Genomic DNA, 24,070 nt, shown 5'->3' with positions numbered 1-24,070 from the left:
ACGCCATCGGACCCACGGGACCAGTTGGTGCTCCGGATGGGAAGGCCGCCCTGTTAAATATACCATACATGGCATTTAGAAAATTTGATGAATCAGTACCTGGAGCCGGGAATTGTGGATAAGGAACAGACCCTGTATCCCTTTGTGGAGTCTCCGGCGTCGGCTCCGCAGTATCTTCCACCGGAGCCGCAGATTCATCAGGCACCGGAGCAGGCTCTTCCTGTTCTTGTTCATCCATGGAGACATCCGACTCCACTCGAACCGGAATCGACGCCTTAGACGGAGCCGGGGACTGAGCTGGAGCCCGCTTCGACGAAGGAGAACCTCTTGGAGACTTCGAAGGAGAAGGAGAAGGTGACAAGTCCTTGCTTCGACGCCGACGGGGCGAAGTCGACCTCGACATCCTGGACTTCGAGGGGCGAAGTCGACCTCGACTTCCTGGACTTCGAGGACCGACGTCGAGAAGAATGCTTTCTCTTTTTGTGATGCTTCTTCGACTTCGACGATCTCGACGTCGACGACTCCCGCCTCAACTTCTCTTTTCTTCTCCCTCTCTTCTCTTCTCCTCACCGATCTTCTTCATAAAGAGCTTAGTCTTCCTCTCCTTCAGTGCCTTAGGATTCATACTCCTACAGCACCCGCATTCCTCCATATCGTGGTCCGAAGAAAGACACCATAAGCAGTCTTGATGCGGATCAGTCATGGACATCAGACCTCCGCATTCCCTACAGGGCTTAAAGCCCAACTTCCTCGTCGAAGACATACCGAATTTTAACAGTAACACAGCTATATACTACAAAGTAGCTAGAGAGCACTGGAAAAAACCGCTGCGCGTCGACGGCGCGGAAAAAAGGGAACTGACGTCATTACGCCGACGTGGGCTTCTTATGGCTCCGGTGACGTCGTACGGAGTCGCGAGCGGAGCCGATGCATTGTGACGTCGCCCACGTCGACGTGGAGTGCTGGGAAAGAAAAGTTCTGTGGAATGCTGGCACAGGGGATATTCACAAGGTGAGGAATCCACTGGCAGATGTATCCATCAGAATCGTATTTTATGTGAATAGTTCAGTGGGTTAGTGCTTTTGTAACAGATACCCTTTGGTTACTTGCAATTCCTAAATTACAATCGTAATCCACACACTGACCTAAAAACTGTTGTTAGTTTGGGTACTAATGCATTCTTATCAGTATAGACAACCCCAATTAATGTGGCAGATTTTAAATCCTGCGTGCTTTTCCAGAGCACTTTTACAACATACTGCTTACCAGTATGGATAACGTGATCCTACACCTTGTAATCCTCATTGTTAATTTAACATTTTTTAGGGTGATTCATTGTCTCTGTTCCATGTGTCTATGGTATAAAGTGCCTTGACACCCTGCACCGGTATGAGCACTATAAAAACAAATGAAATGTTTGTAAGAGAGGAACTATGGAGCGATAAGGGGCACAGTTGGAGAGTGGTAGTAAGGGAATCCATGGAGGAGGTCGTCATTGGAGGGGTCATTGGGGGTATCAAAAAGTTTGTTGCATTGGGCACCACCTGTGCTAATGCCAGCTCTGAAAGAGTGAGTCAAGTTGGGAAAGTGTTGTACCTTGTCAGTAAGTGGAGGAAGTAGGTGGAGCCGGGGGAAGTGGGTGTCGCCTCCTAAAAAATCTTTGAGCACCTGGCACCAAATATTTGACAAATTAAGCACTGACTGAAAGTAACATGTACTAACGCTTCTGAATGCTTCAAATGAAATCATTTGAGTTCCGCTGGGTGTTGCAAAATGGGTCCCGGGTAAGCGACCGCGCTTCCCAGACTGCCAGGGTCGTAATCAGACCCTATGTATTGCAGCTATGTAAGCAGAGAGAGCATAGCCTTCTGTGGGGAAGCCAGGACTGGAAAACAATCTGCTTCACCTCCAGTAGTGCTGCTTTCTCCTCCAGTTCTCAAAATAATCCAAGAAGGCAACAGTATTCAATTAAGAGCCACTGCTGAAGGAATTAATAATATACCATATACCAAAGATGCTTAAAAAGGAACCATGGAGGACTGCCAGAAGAGGGGAAGATGGCGGCCGGCTAACGTAACCGGTCGGGAGCTCTCTACCTGCAGGCTGATGCTCAGTCAAGACAAACTCCAAAAGGAATTGTGACAACCTCGCAACCTTACTACGTTGGTTTCTTGTAAGAAGCGTGTACCAACACTAAAAAGATTAAACCGGGTAAAATCGCGCTTTTTTTCTCATGAGATTCGAGACCGATCAATTCATCGGGTCCGTGGACACAGGATTGAGCCCGCTGTGGGTGTCGCGTGTAAGCGGCAGCGTCTTGCTCGGCGTCTGGGCGGAAGCACAGGGGGCAAGGACCAGCTTCTGGAGGGCCGCCGCTAGACTCTCGTTCCGGGTTGGTCAGGGCAGAGCAGCGGAGATCGTCCCCGCCCAGAACCAGCAGATCTCGGGGCTCTCTGTAGGAAAAAGGTGCGCGGAGCACCAGATCTCTTGTCTGAGAAGGGAGAATTCCGCCACAAGGGAAGAAAAATCAAAGGTAAGAGTGGAGGGTTGTATGAGGAGGGTAAAGAAAATAGAGTGACCCCCCCCCCCACAAAGACTATAAATGCAATAGTCCCTCCCGAAACTGCCAAGTCGACGGTAAACAAAAACTGTATGTTAAACCTTCACTCCTTAAAAACACTAGCGGGTTGTAATTTAGCACCGGGGAAGGTAGGGGAGACTGGTAAAACTGGTAGCGGAAGTGGAACCAGCTATTGCCTTAGGAATAGGCAATTTCTGGCAGACTGCCCCCCGACCACCCTTAACTCAAGCGCTCCTCAGATTACCCCCGCTAGCACTAAGAAAACAAGGGGTAGAATTACTGATTTAATTGGAAAAACCCCATCAGTTCCCTCCATTAGGAACAAAACCAAACAGACCAGGTCTAAGGCACCTTTGCTAGAGACAGGTCTAAAACCGAAGGTCACACCTTCTCTCAGATCCTTTTTTAAAATCCAAATTCAAGAGGAGCAAGCTTTAGAAACGACTTTGGAACCCATTTCAGATAGCGCCATTTTTGATCAAGATAGTTTAATAAACAGCACCACTGCGATCAACCCGACTGAAACAGAGGCAGGGACCATGATGGATTCTGCACCAGAGTTGGATGCGGCATCTAGGATAGCTGCTTCATCCGAGGCTATAGTTACAGACTCATCCATGATCGATCAACAGAGTTCGACTCCATCGAACAATCTACTCGAAGAACAAGTTACTTACCTTCGGTAATGATGTATCTGTAAGAAACATTAGTTAGTTAGATTCCTCACCTTAGAATATCCCCAGGCGTCAGACTGGATCCGGAAGATTTTTCGTCAGCAATACCCCTTGCGCGTCGCTAGGCGTCGTCTGCGGCTCCGCGTCCGTCGTCGTGCGTCGGAATGACGTCGGAGTACTTAGACGCCACCCTCGCGCGCTGACGTCAGTTCTTGTACATAGCTTTCCGCGCCAGGAACGCAGAGCCATGCAAAGACCGACACTGGTGCCAAAAATAAAATCTAGGGGCCTGAAAAGGATAACCTTAACCCTAGATGTCAGTTCGCAGAACGGGGAGGATGGGTGGGTCGGTGAGGAATCTAACTAACTAATGTTTCTTACAGATGCATCGTTACCGAAGGTAAGTAACTTGTTCATCTGAAAGAAACACGTTAGTTAGATTCCTCACCTTAGAATAGATACCCAAGCAATACCATCCCCGGTGGTGGGTCTGCGAACCAAGATCACACCAGAAAGTCCTGGAGGACAGAACGGCCAAAGAAGCCATCCCTCCGGACTTGGCTGTCAAGGCAATAATGCCTGGCAAATGTGTGTAGCGAAGCCCACGTTGCCGCCTGACAGATGTCCTGCAAAGGGACACCCCGTCCCAAAGCAGTGGTAGCCGCCGTGGCCCGAGTAGAATGGGCGCGCAGCCCAACAGGAGGGTCCTTCTTAGCACCCACGTATCCAACGAAAAGTTGGTTGTCCACCCGGAACTGCTTTGTGCGGTCCAGATAAAAGGAGAGCGCACGTTTTGGGTCCAGACGGTGGAGCCTCTCTTCCTCTTTGGAAGGATGCGGAGGCGGAAAGAAGGTGAGCAAGGTGACAGACTGCCCAAGATGAAATGGAGTCACCACTTTCGGAAGAAAGGAGGGACGAGGCCGAAGGACAACCTTGTCCGGATGAACAGAGAGAAAAGGAGGCTTTGAAGATAAAGCCTGGAGCTCACTCACCCGTCTAGCCGAGGTGATGGCTACCAGAAAAGCAGTCTTAAGCGTCAGCAGACGAAGAGGACAATTATGAAGAGGCTCAAAGGGACCGCACATTAGAAATGTGAGAACAAGATTCAAGTCCCACTGAGGCATTACAAAAGGGACAGGAGGGAACGTGTGAGTAATGCCCTTTAGAAAGCGTGTAACTACAGGGGACTTGAAAAGAGAAGGCTGATCAGGAAGCCGCAAGAAGGCAGAGATGGCAGCAAGATAACCTTTCAGGGTGCCCAGGGCAGAGCCCTGCCGGGCCAAAGAAAGAAGAAACAGTAGAACCTCAGAAAGAGGGGCGGAAAGGGGATCCACAGCCTTGGCTGTGCACCATGCCACAAATTTGTTCCACCGGCAGGCGTATACCGTCTTTGTGGAGGGACGCCTGGCTGCCAGAATGATATCACAGACTTCAGGAGGCAAGTCAAATGGCATCAACTGCCGCCGCTCAATCTCCACGCATGGAGGTGGAGGCTGGACAGGTTCGGGTGGAGGACCGTCCCCTGCTGCTGCGACAGAAGATCCTCCCGAAGGGGCAGACGTATCGGAGGATCGGTCAACATACTGAGTAGCTCGGGATACCAGTACCTTCGTGCCCAATCCGGAGCCACCAAGATGACTTGGGCCCGGTCGTGCCTGATCTTCTTCAGCACTCTGGGCAGAAGTGGTATAGGCGGAAAGGCGTACAACAGACCGCAACTCCACTCGTGACGAAAAGCGTCGCTGAGCGAGTGCCGCCTTGGAAATTCCAACACGCAGAACTGCTGACATTGCGCGTTCTCTTCGGTGGCGAATAGATCTAACCAAGGCTCTCCCCACTGCTGAAAGAGACCTTGCGCCACTTCGGAGTTCAGATGCCATTCGTGATCCATCATGCACCGGCGGCTGAGTTCGTCTGCTCTGGCGTTCAGAGAGCCCGCCAGATGTTGAACCACCAGGGTGACGCCCTGGTGTTCCAGCCATGTCCAGAGGTGCAGAGCCTCCTGACAAGGGGTCCACGACCCCACCCCGCCCTGTTTGTTGCAATACCACATGGCGGTGGTGTTGTCCGTGAACACCTGCACAACACTTCCCCTGACAGAGGGAAGGAAGGCTTTCAGTGCAAGTCGGATCGCTCTCAACTCCAACAGGTTGATGTGGAGACGAGACTCCGCCGGAGACCAGAGGCCTCTGATCTCCGCCTCTCCCATATGGCCACCCCATCCCAGGAGGGACGCATCCGTCACTACGACATGCTCCGGTTGGGGAAGGGAGAGGCTCTTGACCTTGACCCAATCGCGGTCCGTGAGCCACCACTACAACTGCTGTGCAGTGGCCTCCGAGATCAAGACATGGTCGGACAGGTTGCCGTGATGCTGGGCCCACTGAAACTTCAGGTCCCACTGCAGAGCCCGCATGCGCCGCCTGGCGTGATGCACTAGTAGGATGCAGGAGGCCATCAGCCCCAGAAGCCGCAACACTAGCCTGACCGAAACCCAGGATAGAGGCCGAAAGATGGGAATCAGGGCCTGAATATCCCGGACCCGCTGTTCCGGTGGATAGACCCGGAACTGCGCCGAATCGAGAACCGCTCCGATGAAGAGGAGCTTCTGAGAGGGACTCAGGTGTGACTTCGCCACGTTGATGGAAAACCCCAGCAAATGCAGGAAATCCGCCGTAGTCTGGAGGTGGGAGACGACTGCCTGGGGCGAGCCCGCCTTCAACAACCAGTCGTCGAGATAGGGGAAGACTGGAACCCCTGATCTGCGCAGATGAGCTGCGACCACCGCCATCACTTTCGTGAACACCCGAGGGGCACTGGTGAGGCCGAAGGGGAGCACGGTAAACTGAAAGTGCTCTTGACCCACCGTGAACCGCAGGTAACGCCGGTGGGCCGGCAGGACGGGGATGTGGAAATATGCGTCCTGCAAGTCCAACGCTACCATCCAGTCCCCAGGGTCTAGGGCAGCTAGAATCTGAGCCAAAGTTAACATCTTGAACCTCTCCTTCCGGAGGAAGGCATTGACGTTCCGGAGGTCCAAGATAGGGCGTAGGCCCCCTTTGCCCTTCTTGGGAACCAGAAAGTAGTGGGAATAACAACCACGACCTACTTCTGGGCTCGGAACGCGCTTGACGGCCCCCTTGGCACAGAGGGCCGAAACTTCCTCGTGGAGAAGATTCAAACGATCCCCCGAGATACGGTGGTGCTGCGGTGGCATGGCTGGAGGGGTCGTCTCGAAGGGGAGGGAGTAGCCCCTTCGGACGATTTGCAGCACCCACCTGTCCGATGTGATGGACCGCCAGTGGAGCAGGTGATGGCGAACTCTGCCGCCCACTGGCGTGGAATGGGCCTGAAAGCTCGGACTAGGAAGGCTTTGAGGCGGATGCTGCCGGGGTGGATGTGTGCTGACCGCGTCGTCCTCCAGAACCACCTCGGCGGAGTCCGCGACCGCGCGCAGGTTGTTTCTGCGGCTGGTGGCTAGGCGTACGTGAGGAGGCACCCCTTCCTTGGCCACGAAAGGGGCGAAAGGCGGAAGTTTGCGACCGCGGGGCCGAGAGGCCCAAGGACTTGGCCGTAGCCCGGGAGTCCTTAAAGCGATTCAGCGCACTGTCCGCTTTCTCGCCAAAAAGGCGAGTGCCATCAAAGGGCATGTCCATGAGAGTGCTCTGGACATCGCCCGAAAAGGACGTGGACCGCAGCCAGGCGTGACTGTGGTAGAAATCGCCCTACCCAGCGAGTCCGTAGTGTCAAGCCCACATCGGATAGCATCCCTCCCATTGGCCAGAGCCTGGGTAAGTCGTGTCTGGACCTCCTCCGGACACAGGGGCAGCACGTCCTCCACCGTATCCCACAGAGAGTGGGAATAACGGTCCAAGAGATAGACGGTGTTCAAAGACCACAGGCCCAAACTAAGGGAGGAGAACAGCTTTTTGTCAAACTGTTCCAGTCTCTTGGAATCCCGGTCCGGCGGAGCGGTCGGGAAGGAGGATTGGGAGGTAGAGGCCTGGATAACCAGGCTCTCGGGGGTAGGGTGTTGAAACAGAAAACTGGGGTCGCCCGGAGCAGGGCGGTGGCGCCTGGCGACGTTCCGGTCCACAGGAGGAACTGTGGAGGGCTTGGACCAGGAGCCCTGCAGAACGTCAATGAGGGCCTCATTGAATTGCAGCAGAAGCTCAGTGGAGCTTGCTGCAGACTGAAGCACCTCAGTGAGGACGTTAGTCCTCACAGCCACGGCAGGTAGCTCGAGCCCAAGGGCTGCGGCCGCCTTGCGCGCACCACAGAGAAAGCAGCACCCTCCTCCGAAGCCATAGTCGGAGGAGAGATGAATCCAGTGTCCGGAGAGGTATCCAGACCACTGGCCTCCCCCAGTTCATCTGCCCAGTCCTGTGACAGTTGAGCCTGAGCGGTCATAGGATCCTCGGATCCCTCCCATTCACCCCCATTATCCGATTCCTGGTATGCAGGAGGAAGATCGGAGCCGGGCGATAGACAAAATGTGTCTCCAGCGGCGCCGAACGTGGCGTCCATCGACGCCGTATCGGCGCCAGGGCCGGACCTTGGGCTCGACGCCGAGCGGAGTCGGCGTCGGAGGTGGTACCGGTGTCGACGCCGGCGGAGGAGGCGTGACGAGGTCGACCGGCGTCGGCGGGGACTCGGGAACGGGTCCCTCGGGCGCTTGCGGCGTCGAAGCCGGAGCCGTCGACGGCGCCGGAGCCGCCGGCAGGCAAGGTTGCCCAGTCGGGTCCGCGGGGCCCGAAGGCGCGCCAGCGGGCGTCGACGGCGGAGCCAGGTTCCTCATGGCCGAGAGGAAGGCACTGACTTCCGCCGGCGTCGCGTCAGTCCCAGGGACCGGTGGGTATGGGGACTTGCGCGGCGCCTGCGGCTCCGCTGGAGCCGCGGGGGTGGAACCACCCTGACCCTCGGCCGAGTCGCGCGACCGGCGAGGGGAGTCCGAAGAGCGGTGTCGCCTCTTGGACTTCTTGGAATGCTTCGACTTACCCGAAGACTTGGATCCCGACGACTGATGATGACGTCGGCTGCGGCTCCGCGACCGATCCTTGGACCTCCTCCTGGACCGGGATCGAGAGGGGCGCGGAGCCGAATGGCGAATCTCAAGAAGCTTACGGGACCGCTCCCGTCTAGCCTTCGAGGTCAGGGCCTTGCAGTCCGAACACGACGCCGCGTCGTGGTCGAGGCCCAAGCAGTAAAGGCACCGGCGGTGATGGTCCGTAACCGACATCAAGCGGCTACAGTCAGCACAGGCTTTAAAACCAGGCATCCTACCGGCACCGGAGTCGAGACAAGATCAAAAAGGATCGAAAAAGTTAGTCAAAAAGTGACTAAAGGGGTAGCTCTCCCGGATCTGCGCTTACTGGCGCGGAAAAAAGAAGAACTGACGTCAGCGCGCGAGGGCAGCGCCTAAGTACTCCGACGACATCATTCCGGCGCACGACGCCGACGACGGACGCGGAGCCGCAGACGACGCCTAGCGACGCGCAAGGGGTATTGCTGACGAAAAATCTTCCGGATCCAGTCTGACGCCTGGGGATATTCTAAGGTGAGGAATCTAACTAACGTGTTTCTTTCAGATACTGTACTGTTAGAAATGAGGAACAACTTTGCCATCTCGGAAAAGAATCAAACGAAAATCCAAGAGACATGTGAAGCTTTTGACACCAAGCTAAACGCTCTGGATGAGAGAGTTAAAGCAGTGGAAACAACAGTGGAGCTTCTTAGTAAAGAAATCGATTCTACACAAAAAGAAATTAGTACACTAAAGTCAAATGAAGCTGCTCTCCGAGACAAACTAGAATCCATAGAGAACCAGTCTAGAAGAAATAATATTAAAATTTTGAATGTACCGGAGGGCAGAGAGGGTGGTGATATAAAGAAATTTGTAATAACTTTGTTAAATGAGAATTTCTCTTGGTCAGACCCTATAGTTTTGGAAGACGATATACAAAGAGCGCACCGAGACCCATTCGGTAAAGATAAATTCAAGAAAAATCCAAGGAAAATCCTTATTAATTTCAAAACTTATTCCCTTAAGGAAAGAATATTGGGTGAAGCATTAAAGAAGGGAGTATATAATAAGGATGATTGGAATTTCCGAATTAGATCTGATGTTGCCAAGGTGACGCAAGAAAGACAGTGGCAACTTGGACAATTTATGTTTGAACTAAGAGATCTTGGGGCAACAGTGCAGATGAGATTTCCAGCTTCTTTGAAAATTATGTGGAGAAACAAAATGCACAATATCAGAGATCCAAAAGAGGTTGAGCAGCTATTGATACAAATGAAAGAACAACAATAAGAGTTTAACCTTTGAGCCAGGTAGGTAGGGAGCTCAAAACGGGCAAATTTTTGCCAATGAAAGGAACAAGGGAGGCTTCCCCCGGGAGGGTTTTTAGATGTATTATAATTCAAATAAGAAAACAAGCGCACCAAAAGGGTGGGGAGCAAAATAGGGAAACATTTTTAAAAAGTCCTCAAAACAATAAAAGGAAAGTCGAAGTGAATCTAAAGGTAAATGAACTACCCCCTAACTCTGAGAAACAATCTACCCAATGGATGACTCATCGTTAATAAAGATTTTATCTTGGAATGTTAACGGTCTCAGGATCAAAAACCGAAGGAGGTTGATTTTTAAATACCTGAAACTGTCTGATTGCAGTATCTTGATCCTTCAGGAGACTCATTTGTTGAAGGAAGAGTGAGAAAGTATTATAAAAAATCTTAGATGGGTAGATTCTTATGTCTGCACTAACCAGAACTGTAATACTAAGGGAGTAACTATTTTATTTAAAAAAACAGCAAAAGTATCTGTAGTGACAAGTACAGTAGATAACAAGGGAAGATGAGCCATTGCGAATATAAAAATACAAGGTAAACCATTTACTATAGTTGGTTACTACGGCCCTAACTGTGATGACCCTGAGCCTTTACAAAACCTCTATACTCAGTTATTAACAACGTCCTCCCCTATAATTTGAGGAGGCGATTTTAATATAATACTAGATCCAAAACTTGACAGACAACCCCCTAGGAAAACGAATTTACCAAAAATGAGACAATGGATCTCACTGAGTATAAAAGATCTTGGACTGGTAGACATCTGGAGAGAAAAAAACCCTGGTAACAAGGGATATACCTTTCAAAATAAAAGATTGGGCCATTCTTCCCAAATCGACTTCTTTCTTCTAGACTCCAGTCTAGCACCAAATATTACCAACGTAGAACACACCCCGGCGCATTTATCAGACCACTCAGCACTAGCCCTAACCCTTCAAGTGGGAAAAAATAACGTCCCGGGGCGCTGGACAGTAGATCGCTCGATTTAACTAGACAACCAGTATATAGATCTACTCATGATGGAGTCTGCAGAATTCTTTAGGGTAAATAAAGAAGGAATGCCCTTACAGGTGGTCTGGGATACCTATAAGGCAGTAATGAGAGGTAAAATCCTTAACATAGCAGCCTGGAAAACAAAGACGAGTAAATCCAAGATCAGACTTAAGGAGGAAGAGATAAAAACTCTCGACAACAAACTTGAAGGAGACCTACCAGACTTAATCAGAGCGCAATTGACAGCTGAGAGAACTCAAAAAAAGGAAAATTTGGCTGATCACTTAGAGACGAGACTAAGAGAGAAATGGGAGACGAGCAAACTTTCAAACCATGAATATGGTGAAGGCTGCGGGAAGTTATTAGCGTGGAAAACCAAGACTGAGCAAACCAGGAATAAGATATCCAGGATATGCAAAGGCCACTCAAGTGTATTAACATCAGAAGACGCAGAAGTGAGAGAAGAATTTCAAAACTTCTTTAGTGGTCTATATAAAGAAGAATGTTTTCCGAATGAAGCTCAGCTCCAAAACTACCTGGAAAACATAGACCTCCCCTCCATCACTAACGAAGAGAGATTAGAGCTTAATAAACAAATAGATGACGAAGAAGTCGAAGCGGTTATCAAAAGCCTCAAGAGAGGAAAAGCACCAGGTCCAGATGCCCTACCGAACGAACTATACCAGTCACTAAGTACAGTTCTAATTCCACACTTAACAGAACTAATGAATGACATCTTCATTAATAAAATAAATCTTCCGGTTTCATGGAATGAAGCGATTATTAGTATTATATTGAAGCCTGGTAAACATCCAGACCACTGTGAATCATACAGACCCATATCCCTTCTAAATTGTGACTATAAGATCTACACTCAAATCTTAACAAAGAGGTTGACCAAAGTAGTTAACCCCTTGATCAATAACAACCAGAAGGGCTTTATGAAGGGACGACAGATACAAGAACTGACTCAAGTACTTATTTCAGCAATAGATGTAGCAACTCAGGAAAAAGTACCCTTAGCTATTATCACCATGGATGCAGCTAAAGCGTTCAATAGGGTTAACTGGCTATTCTTGAACGCTGTCTTAAGTAGATATGAGCTAGGAGATAACTTTCAGGACTCAATTAAATCAATCAATAAATATCCATCAGCAAGAGTTTTAGTTAACAACAATCTCTCGGACAAGTTACAGATCATGAGAGGTACTAGACAGGGATGTCCCCTGTCGCCACTTCTTTTTAATCTGTATATTGGTCCTCTAGCGATTAAGCTAATGAATAATCCTAAAATATCGCCATTCTCCTATAATGGTTGGACGAAAAAAGTTGCTCTCTTTGCTGATGATCTTTACGGATAACTTTTTAAAATCTTATCACGATATCGAGGTTACAATAAAACAATTTGGTGCAATATCCGGATATATGGTCAATCAGTCCAAATCTGAAATCATGGAATGGAATTGTCCCAGTAACCACCCTTTGTTAAAAAGGAAAATACGATATCTGGGTCTTGACATAATTAAGGATATAAATAAAATCGCGGAAGTAAATTTTAAAAGGCTACTAAATGAAACCAGAAAACTCCTAAAAACGTGGAGTGGGCTACCCCTAACCTTTATGGGGAGGTCAAACATCATTAAAATGATGATTCTACCCGAATTTACTTATATCTTTAGTACAATCCCCTTAGAGTTTGACCAAACATCATTAAGAAAACTACAGGGGGAATTAAACTCTTTTATTTGGGCTGGTAAAAGCCCCCGAATTGCTTGGAAAAAGCTAAAAATGAAGAAAGAACAAGGGGGTATAGCAAGCCCAGACTTGACTCAGTATTGTAGAGCCTTTCAGTTCAAATATGCAAGAGTTTTACTGAAAGAATATGAACTTTATCCATCTCATTTCCAAGCTCTAACAGGACCAGTGGGAAATTTCTTGTATAAATTCGGACACTCAAAATTCTTCAAAAAAATCAAACTAAAAGTTCTCTTTTCAGCAGCTAAACTCTGGACCCAGATAAGAAAAACAACTAAAATCCCTTACTACAGCGATGGGGCCCCGATTTGGGACTCTCCGGGTACACCGGAATGTCTCCAAGATAGTCTCTCAACTCCTTTAATCCTAGCCGGGATTACCAGATGGGGGCCACTCATAAAGCAGGACAAGATTATAACCTGGCCGCTTCTTGACAATTTTATGGGAGGCTCCCTATCCAAATTTAAATACTTCCAACTATCTAGCTGGATAAAGGCAGAGACGGAAATATACGAAGGAGACAAAGATCTGGAGTACAAAATGCTAAGTATCGGAACTCAAAAGAAAGAAATTTCTCTCTGGTATTGGGCCCTTATTGAGTCAGGAGAAGATAATCCCAAGATACCAGAAAAGATCTGGAGGAATGCACTGCCAACAACAGACATCGAGAACTCATGGCAAGTATCTATGGGGAAATGTTGGGGTATTATAAAATCTGCTGCCCTAAGAAGGAACCACCTATTTACTCTCCATAGAGCGTACTGGACACCGAAAAGGCTCTCAAAATTTAATAACTGATCGTAAAAAATGCCCGAAATGTGGAGAAGAAGAAGTAGATGACTTGCACATGTTCCGGCAGTGCCCCCAGATCGACGATTTCTGGAGAGAAGTGGGTAAGACCTTAGAGAGGATATTCAAATACCCAGTCGATGTAAGTATTCACTTGGTTATTTTTGGGGTTAGAGAAGAGGGGGCAAACCTTGTTAAATTAAAGAAAGATCAAGAGAACTTGCTTTTTATTTTAATACTACTTGCTAGAAGGGAAATATGTGTTAATTGGATAAGACCCAACCCCCCCTCACTTATGGGATGGATTAACTACACACACAGGATTTCCCGACTAGATAGAGGTGGGAAGGTCGGAAAAAGATACAACTTTTGGGAAATTTGGGAACAACAAAATATGTTAAATGAATTAAAACGTTACTTACCAGTGGTCCAATGATTAAGCACTGGCAATACAATAGAAGTATTGACTTCTAGAGTAGCCCGGAAGGCTAGCTCCACCCACTTTTCCTACACGGGTTAAAGAGATGCAGAGATCTTGACAGATAAAGGGAAGCTCCCCTACTTGCAATCTGTAAAAGGGGCAGCGAAGGAGAAGAGCATAACTGCCAAAAGATCCCTGAGAAATCTCCAAACCCAGTATTGCAAAATGAGGACACAAAAAAAAGAAAAAGGAACCATGAATAGAAGCTTGAAGGATGACTCGCTCACCCCTTTGAACTTTAAGAGGATGCACTGACAGCAACCCAGGAAAAATGAACGTAAATATGGTGTGTAAAACGATCTGACATACTCATTACATTTTATCCATCGACTGAAAAAATACAAACTCAAGAAATGCAACCATGAGGAAATGTATATAAACCCCCCCAAAGTTTAGCCTTATAACAAGAAAAATGTGTTCATGCATCCTGCGTGTGCTGCGACAATGAATTGTTTTAGTTACCATTCAAAGAACAATAGAGAAATGTAATTTTGATGAATCAGGCAACATCAGCTCGATGTGTTAAATAAAGCTAGCCACTAAAAGTACAAATTATTTTTAGCCTACTCTATGAAAAAGAATCAACACTGAAAAATGTTAGGAACACAACTTTATTTAAAAAAATAAAAGCATTTCCTTCCTTGGAACACACCGTGATCGTGTCAGTTTTCGACTGGCATAATAAATATCACATTAGCAATCGAGTAAAACTTCAATTCGGGCCACTCAGAACAGGCCTTACACAATGATTTCCATTTGGCTTGCCCCAGAAGTAATAAAAGGCATTTGGACTCGCACAGAACTACGTCTCATTTTGACAGCTGGATCTTTGTCAGGTCTCATAGTCCAAAACATTTGCTTTTGGCATTCTAGTGACTGCGCCTACCGCCCTCGGCAGATTGCTGATTTATTTGCATTTTTTAAGGGGTCAATAGAGATCACACCATCTGACAATTGAAAACTAATAAGTAAATGATATACGGGCGTATGGGGGCGATTCTCAAATATACAGCTGGAGTGACACATTCTAAAAATCATACTATTTTAAGAAAATGGAGAGCGCCTTCTTTCAGGAAGGAGACTTCCTTCAAAGACAGGATAGTGTGCCAGTTTGCCAGCGATGTCTTACAGTGCCTGCTATCAAAGGGAAGGACCCAGCTCAATGTTAACAGTCCTTGGTAATTGATTAGAGATGATTTTGACTGAATAAAACTCATTTGACTTGAAATCCAAAAAGCCAACATCAAAACCCAGATATTATTAAAGTGACATCATCAGCATAATGTGTTAGGATATCTTCTTTTTAAAAGAAACACTTTCGTTGTGTTCAGTTTTAGCTGCATGCATTTCACTTAGAGCCATTCCTCTACAGGTGAACTGGAGAAATATGGCTAAAAGTATGGGACAGTCTTCTCTGAAGACCATAATGACGTCAAAACAAAGTCCTAATATTTGTGTAAAAATTATATATATATTTTTATTTAAAACCGAGTGTGCTTTATGGTATTTACTCACATCCCAAATTTAGTTGCTACTTTAATTCCCAATTACAATTTTATGGTATGGGAAAAGTTGAAGTCCTGATGTAAAAGCCTTGATATCTTTGATTTCTACTGTTCCTGCCAGCGCAGGAGAAGCTGGCAAGAAGGTGAGGTCGGTCACTTCTCCGTACGAAGAATCCTGTGCTTCGGACACCTTAGTATTACTCGTTGTATCCAACTCGTATTCACCAGATCCAACCACCTGAAAAGATGCAAATGCAAGCGTCAGTGAGCGGTCACCCCACTTTACTGACTTCATTTTAACATTGGCATTTTCTAGCAAGCAACTGCAACAACGTGTCCGGCCAGCAAAATCGAGCATGATATTTGAAAGCACGCTAGAACAATTTTAATAAAATTAAGTTAGTCGAACTGTACAGATAAAGGACATTTGGTGATACGGACCTATTTTGCTAATATCGGAATAAGCTGCTTTAAACAAGCTGAAATTAATTCGTTATCCAAAACTACCCTCAGTGAGTATTGTACTTCAGTACGTGCCACACCTCTTTCGCAATCTGTGGAAAACCATGCTACGAGGAACCAAATCTGCTCTTTGAATACTTTAAAGCTAAGAAAGTGGGCAACGTGTTGGTAACTACATGCATCAGAACAACTGCTTCTTTATGTGCTTCCCCAATAGCTCCAACCGGCCCACTACACGTTGATGCATGCCAAGAACACAGTGCCAGACACTGGGGGACAAATAATGCTTGAATTACCATGAGGGAAAAATAGTTAATCACTCTTGTGAGGAAATTGGGTGGATTATATGGTGTAGTTGCGAGAGCTCACAGTGTAATACACGGCCAAAACCTTTAGGACTAGTCAGGTTTAGTTCGATAAACCCAAGCTAAACTCTGGGTGGCAGTGGCTCTGAGCAGTCAGGCTCAAAGGAACAAGAGCAAATAATTGTAACAGCACCAAAACAACTGCAGAATAAAAGAACACGATTCCCAAGAAATGCAACACAAATTCAAAAAATATATTGCATTTTTGTGATTTTAGGTATAGATTTTACAAGAAGCAAGGGAAACCGGATGCCGAAAATACAGTGCAGTCGACGGTGATCTTCCTCGGGCTACTCCCCTGTCCATGCTTGTGGCAAGTTGATTTTGGCCACAGGGGTCGACATCCCTCGAAATCCTCTCTGGGGTTGCAGAAGTCCAGTCAACCAGCACAGCAGATTCAGTGTTTTCCTTCTTTTGGCGATAACATTCCTTGTGGGTAACCAATCCACACTCTGATGACTCTTCCGGGTCGAGCAGACTCGGGTGCAATATTTGAGCATAAGGCCCATATATCTTGCGCTGCGCAGTGGCGAGGAGCGGTGATCTGGGCTAGCAATTCACCCCAGCAGACTGCTTCAGCTTTTGTGGCCCTGTGCCGCAAATAGAAAGTCAGTCAACTGATTCTTGGAGTCTTTGCCTCTAGCTGGGCTCTGGAGACAACTTCCGCATGAGCAGACACAGCAGGCACAGACCTTACTTTACTAGCCAAGGAGTTCAACTTCGGTGCATCTTCTTCTTCGCTAGCTCCAGGGTCGGCAGGGCAGTCCTTCTTCGGCACTCTTCTTCCACTCAAGTGAGATCTTAATTCTGGGTGCCGGAGTGCCCTTTTTATGCTCAGAAAATGCCCTTAGAGGAGGTCGCGGTTACTAGCCAATGGGCTACTAGGTTTCCACCTGCTTGAGGACAACTTCCTGTGAAGTGTGGCAGCCAGGTATCCCAGAAGGCTCCAATCTACCCACTCCACATGGCAGAACCCCTCTCTCATCCTCAAGAGCTCGGTAGCCCGCCCTAGAGCTGTGGCTGCACGACCACGGAAAAAACTGTTTGTCCAGTGTTTCTCCCTCTTCATCCCCAACGCCAATCTGTCTACCCGAAAAAAAAGTAGCTCCTCTCAAATGTGGTTACCATTTGCCCTTTAAAGGCAGCTTCCCATTTGAAGCTCGCCTTTTATGTTACCACCCAGTGTGGCTTCCTTCCAGAAAGTGGTAATACCTCCTGCAATAGCAGGCCTCTATTATCTGTAGGAAAGTAGGATCTGCTTTCATGGTTACCCCCACTTTGTGCCTGGTGTCAGTGTGTTTTGACTGTAGTTTGCTGGGGTCCTGCTAACCAGGACACCAACATCTGTGCTCTCTCTCCCAAAATGGCTTTGGTAAGCACCTTTGTACCTTCACAATTGGTTATTGGTGTACACCTATATGTCCTTAGTATACGATATTAGGATACAGAGGGCATAGGTACACCAGGGGTCTCTCATGGGCTGCAGCATGAATTGTGCCACCCATAGGAGTCCACTTAATAAACAAGTTATTTACCTTCGGTAACGATATATCTGTAAGAAACATTAGTTAGTTAGATTCCTTACCTTAGAATATCCCCAGGCGTCAGGCTGGATCCGGAAAGATTTTTCGTCAGCAGTACCCTTGCGTGTCGGTAGGTGTCGTCTGCGACTCCGCGTCCGTTGTCGGCGTCGTGATCGTCGGGATGACGTCGGAGTACTTAGACGCCGCCCTCGCGCGCTGACGTCAGTTCTGTACATAGCTTTCCGCGCCAGGAACGCAGAGCCATGCAAGAAACCAACACTGGTGCCATGAAACTAGGGCCGTGAAAGGGATGACCTTAACCCTAGATATCAGTTCGCAGAACGGGGAGAGTTAGAATCCGGGTTCTCTGGTTGGCACAGGTAGGTACTTGTGACAAGCAGGGAACCTTTCCTCTAGTCAGGGTAAGGGGGTACACTCCTAAAATAACCCCTGCTCACCCTCTCGGTAGCTTAGCACGAGCAGACAAGGCTTATCTCAGAGCGTTATAGGTTAAGCATTTGTGAACACATACAGTAACCCAGTGACAACACTACAAATGGACACCACACAGGTTTTATATTATAAATAAGGATTCTTTATATAGAGTTACCACAAGACCATTAAACGACAAAAATACACAATACTGTTACTTTAGATGGTAGAATTTTGCTTAGTTCTCTTAAGTTCTTAAATGCGACACTTTAAGTCAATGTACCTTTTAGATGCGACACGCAGGGCAACGAAAGTGTTGCAACGATGTTTATGCGATGAAGTTTTTGGTGCAAAGAAATAAAGACGTGAAGATCTTCCAGATGCATTACGCTTCTCCGATGTTGTGAGAAGACTCGACGCGTCAGCTACAGCGGCGTCACCCTTTACGCGATGCGACAACAGCAGCCTTGGCAGCGGCACTCTTCTCCGACGTTTGCGAGACGCTTCCGCTCGATGCGTGTTGCAGTGGCGTCAACCCTTTACGCGATGCGACGACAGCAGCTCCGACGGCGGCACGCTTCTCCGTGGATGCAAGGCGCTTTTCTTGATGCGGTGCAGTACAACAGCTACGATGGCGACACGCTTCTTCCTCGATGCGAGACTCTTCTCTTGATGCGGTGCGATGTGTCAGCTGCGATGGCGACACGCTTCTTCGGCGTTGCGAGACACTTCTTGGATGATGCGAGACGCTTCCGCTCGATGCGATGCTGCAGCGGCGACACACTTTACGAGATGCGACGACAGCAGCTCCGACGGCGGCACGCTTCTCCTCCTTGAGTCGCGCTTCCAGCTCCTTGCGACACGCAGTCCCTCAGAAGGCCCAACAACAGCAGCAAGCACTTCCAAAGAACTTTGGGGAGCTAGGGGGTGAAGTCTGTTGTTCATGAGACTTCAGCAGGAGGCAAGCTCTAGTCTAAGCCCTTGGAGATCTTTTTAAGCACAAGTTGAAATAAAGTCTTTGTAGTCTTTCTCCTCTCCTTCAGCAGTAAGGCAACCACTGCAGGCCAATCCCCCAGGTCAGGGACAGTACTCCTCCTTACAGCTTTCCCAGTTCCTTCTCCTCAGGCAGAGGTTCTTCTTGTCAAGCAGGATCTAATTTCTTGGGAGCAGGGTCCCAATACTTATACCCCTAATTCCTTTGTTCCTCTGGGGTAGAGGGGCCTTTGCCAAGTCCAAACCAGTTCCTGAGCACTTTGTTGACAGGACTCTGACTTTCCATTTAGGGTGCAGGGTAGAGACATCAGCCGCTCCACATGAGGTGGAGCCAGCATTGTGGTGGCAGAGCACAGCCCTATTCAGAGTCCAGGTGCACTCCTCCCACTCATCTGCATGTCAATCTCTCTATTCACCACCAGGCTACCTAGCCCTGCCCCTCTGGGTTTCCCCAGCCCTGTCACTCACACAGACCAGACAGGCAGATACACATCATAGCAGAGGCGGGCTGAAATGGTTAGGCAAGCAAATACCAACTTTCTAAAAGTGGTATTTTCAAACACAGAATATTAAAATAAACTTTACTAAAAGATGTATTTTATTATTCTGAGTTCAGGCATACTAAACTCGATTTTCTACCATGTTCCCTGGGTCTGTTAGGATCATAGGATGTAACAATTCTAACAGCCCATTCTGGCCTATGGGAACAGGTAGCCTTGCAATAGTGAAAAACGAAAATGGCTGTAATTCACTATTAGGACATGCCACCCACATCAGGGCATGTCCTACCTTATGCATACAATGCACCCTGCCCTTGAGCCTACCATAGGGGTGACTAATATGAAGTTAAGGGAAGGTTTAGGGATTGGGAAGTGGGTGCACTTGCCCAGTCAGCATGACAGTACCAGACTGCACGCAGGTTCTGCAATTGCAGACCTTAGACACATTTTACTAGGCCGCTTCTGTGGGTGGCACAACCAGTGCTGCAAGCCCACCAGCAGCATTTGTATTTACAAGCCCTGAGCACTCCTGGTGCACTTTACTGGGGTCTGACAGTAAACCAAATAAGCCAATCATGGAATCCAACCAACATATACATTTTAAATAGGGAGCACTTGCACTGTGGCACTGGTTGGCAGTGGCACAGTGCTCTGAGCAGCTAACACCAGCAAAACACACGAGGCACAGCGACAAAAAGTGGAAGGGAGACTCACGCCAAGGTGCCAGGTCTAACAGGGAGGATGAGTGGGGCTGTAAGGAATATAACTAACTAATGTTTCTTACAGATACATCGTTACCGAAGTTAAATAACTTGTTCATTTGAAAGAAACACGTTAGTTAGATTCCTTACCTTAGAATAGATACCCCAGCAATACCAACCCCGGTGGTGGGTCTGCGAACTAAGATCACACTAGGAAGTCCTGGAGAACGGAATGGCCAAAGAAGCCGTCTCTACGGACTTGGCTGTCCAGGCAGTAATGCTTGGCAAACGTGTGCAGCAAGGCCCACGTTGCTGCCTGACAAATGTGCTGCAGAGGGACCCCCCGTCCCAAGGCAGTAGTAGCAGCAGTGGCCCGAGTGGAATGGGCCCTCAGCCCCACAGGAGGATTCTTCTCAGCCAAGGAATAACAGGCCTTAATGCACAAAACGACCCACCGAGAGATGGTCCGCTTGTGCACTGCCCGCCCCTTCTTAGCGCCCACGTAGCCAACAAAGAGTTGGTCGTCCACCCGGAACTGTTTGGTGCGGTCCAGATAGAAGGAGAGCGCACGTTTTGGGTCCAGACGGTGGAGCCTCTCTTCCTCTTTCGAGGGATGCGGAGGCGGAAAGAAGGTGGGCAAGGTAACAGACTGTCCGATGTGAAAGGCAGTAACCACCTTAGGAAGAAAAGAAGGGCGAGTCCTCAGAACAACCTTGTCCGGATTGACAGAGAGGAAAGGAGGTTTAGAAGAAAGAGCCTGGAGCTCACTCACTCTTCTGGCAGAGGTGATGGCAACCAGGAAAGCAGTCTTGAGAGTCAGAAGACGAAGAGGACAGTTATGAAGTGGCTCAAAAGGAGCACACATCAGATAGGTTAACACCAGATTCAAGTCCCACTGAGGCATTACAAAGGGGACAGGAGGAAACATGTGAGTAATGCCTTTTCAGAATCTATTAACAACAGGGGACTTGAAAAGAGAAGGCTGATCAGGAAGCCGTAAGAAGGCAGAAAAAGCTGAAAGATATCCCTTAATGGTGCCCAGATCAGAGCCCTGCTGGGCCAGGGAAAGAAGAAAGAGGAGAACCTCAGAAAGAGGGGTGGAAAAGGGATCCACAGCCTTTGCTGTGCATCACACCACAAATTTGTTCCACCTGCAGGCGTATACCGTTTTAGTGGAGGGACGTTTGGCTGCCAGAATGACATTACAGACTTCAGGAGGCAAGTCAAAAGGCATCAACTGCCACCGCTCAATCTCCACGCGTGGAGGCTGGACAGGTTCGGGTGGAGGACCGTCCCCTGCTGCTGCGACAGAAGGTCCTCCAGAAGAGGCAGTCGAATCGGGGGATCGATTGACAGACTGAGTAGCTCAGGATACCAGTATCTTCGTGCCCAATCCGGAGCCACAAGGATGACTTGGTGCCGGTCGCGCCTGATCTTCTTCAGCACTCTGGGCAGAAGTGGTATAGGCGGAAAGGCGTATAACAGACCGCAACTCCACTCGCTTCTCCAAGCGAGTGCCGCCTTAAAATTCCAACTCGCAGAACTGATGACTTTGTGCGTTCTCTTCGGTGGCAAATAGATCTAACCAAGGATCTCCCCATTGCCAAAAGAGGCCTTGCGTCACGTTCGAATTCAGACGCCATTCGTGATCCATCATGCACCGGTGGCTGAGTTTGTCCGCCCTGGCGTTCAGAGAGACCGCCAGGTGTTGAATCACCAGGGTGATGCCCTGATGTTTCAGCCATGTACAGAGGCACAGAGCCTCCTGACAAAGGGTCCACAACCCCACCCCGCCCTGTTTGTTGCAATACTACATGGCGGTGGTGTTGTCCGTGAACACCTGCACTACACTTCCCCGGACAGAGGGAAGGAATGCCTTCAGTGTAAGCCGGATCGCCCGCAGCTCCAATAGGTTGATATGGAGCCGGGACTCTGCCGGAGACCGGTGGCCTCTGATCTCCGCCTCTCCCATGTGGCCCCACCCCCCCGTCCCCAGAGGGACGCATCCATCACCACTACGTGGTTCGGTTGGGGTAGGGAGAGCGATCTGCCGCAGACCCAATCGCGGTCCATGAGCCACCACTGCAACTGTCTCGCAGTGCCCTCCGAGATCAGGACGTGGTCGGACAGGTCGCCCCGATGTTGACCCCACTGGAACTTCAGGTCCCACTGCAGAGCCCGCATCCGCCACCTGGCGTGATGTACCAGCAGGATGCAGGAGGCCACCAGACCCCGCAGCCGTAGGACCATCATGACCGAAACTCGGCATAAAGGCTAAAAGATCGAAATCAGAGGCTGAATATCTCGAACCCGCTGTTCGGGAGCATAGACCCGAAACTGCGCCGAGTCCAGAACCGCTTCGATGAAAAGGAGCTTCTGGGAGGTACTCAGATGTGACTTCGGCACGTTGATGGAGAACCCCAGCAGATGCAGGAGGTCGGCCGTAGTCTGGAGGTGAGAGACGACTGCCTGGGGTGAGCCCGCCTTCAACAACCAGTCGTCGAGATAGGGGAAGACTGGAACCCCTAATCTGCGCAGATGAGCTGCGACCACCGCCATCACTTTCGTGAACACCTGAGGGGAACTGGTGAGGCTGAAGGGGAGCACGGTAAACTGAAAGTGCTCGTGGCCTACCGTGAACCGCAGGTAATGCCGGTGGGCCGGCAGGACAAGGATGTGGAAATATGCGTCCTGCAAGTCCAGCGCTACCATCCAGTCTCCAGGGTCAAGGCCAGCCAGAACCTGAGCTAAAGTCAGCATCTTGAACTTCTCCTTCCGGAAGAATGCGTTGACGCTCCTGAGGTCCAAGATAGGGTGTAGGCCCCCCGCGCCCTTCTTAGGAAACAGAAAGCAGTGGGCGTAACAACCCCGTCTGACTTCTGGGCCAGGAACGCGCTCGATCGCCCCCTTGGCCAAGAGGGCCGTAACTTCCTCCTGCAGAAGTTGCAAGTGATCCCCCGACATGCGTTGGTACTGCGGTGGTATGGCTGGAAGGGTCACTTCGAAGGGGAGGGAGTAGCCCCTTCGGACGATTTGCAGCACCCACCTGTCTGACGTGATGGTACGCCAGTGGAGCAGGTGATGGAGAACTCTGCCTCCCACTGGAGTGGAATGGGCCTGAAAGCTCGGACTAGTAAGGCTTTGAGGCAGATGCTGCGGGAGCAGATGTGGACTGACCGGCTCTTTGTCCTCCTGCTCCGCAACGGCGGAATCCATGTCCGCGACCGCGTTGAGGGTGGTTCTGCGGCCTGTGGCTGGATGAATGTGCAGGGGCGCCCCTCCCTTAGCCGCGAAAGGGGCGAAAAGCGGAAGTTTGCGGGCACGGGCCGAGAGGCCCAAGGACTTGGTCTCCTTTAAGCACTCCAGTGCACTATCCGCTTTGTCGACAAAAAGGCGACAGCCATCGAAGGGCATGTCCATGAGGGTGCTCTGGACATCCCCTGAAAAGTTTGTGGACCTCAGCCAGGCGTGACGACGAATTGCCACAGTCGTCGCAATCGCTCTACCCCGCGAGTCCGTCGTGTCAAGTCCACATCGAATGGAGTACAGTGCTGCATCCCGCCCCTCAGCAAGAGCCTGGGCGAGCCGTGTCCTGGCCTCCTCCGGACACTGGGGCAGCACGTCCGCCACCGTATCCCACAAGGAGTGGGTGTAACTGTCCAAAAGGTACGCAGTATTAATGGACCGCAACCCCAAACTGAGGGAGGAAAACAGTTTCTTCCCAAACTGCTCCAACCTTTTGGATTCCCGATCCGGAGGAGCAGATGGGAAGGCGGTCTGGGACGTAGAGGCCTGGATAACCAGACTCTCAGGGGTGGGGTGTACCGACAGAAAGATGGGGTCGCCCGGAGCAGGGCGGTGGCGCCGGTCCATGTTCCGGTCCACAGGAGAGACGTGGAGGGTTTGGACCAAGTGCCCATCAGAACGTCGGTGAGGGCCTCATTAAACTGCAGTAGATACTCCGA

At 49.4% G+C, this 24,070-nt stretch overlaps 1 protein-coding gene across 1 annotated transcript in view; it reads right to left on the bottom strand.

Annotated features, from left to right (window-relative positions):
* Nucleotides 1–14,217: 14,217 nt before the first annotated feature.
* The window catches only part of NRDC (nardilysin convertase), a 1,316,087-nt gene continuing 1,306,234 nt past the window's right edge, over nt 14,218–24,070 (bottom strand). Inside the window, exon 31 of the mRNA XM_085602630.1 lies at nt 14,218–15,367. Within this exon, the coding sequence (XP_085458756.1) occupies nt 15,161–15,367 (207 nt within the window). The 3' untranslated portion in view covers nt 14,218–15,160. The remainder of the gene's footprint in view (nt 15,368–24,070) is intronic.

The sequence above is a fragment of the Triturus cristatus genome, chromosome 4_2 (assembly GCF_964204655.1).
Source record: "Triturus cristatus chromosome 4_2, aTriCri1.1, whole genome shotgun sequence".
NCBI classification, from domain to species: domain Eukaryota; kingdom Metazoa; phylum Chordata; class Amphibia; order Caudata; family Salamandridae; genus Triturus; species Triturus cristatus.
This window is presented reverse-complemented; position numbering and strand designations above follow the sequence as displayed.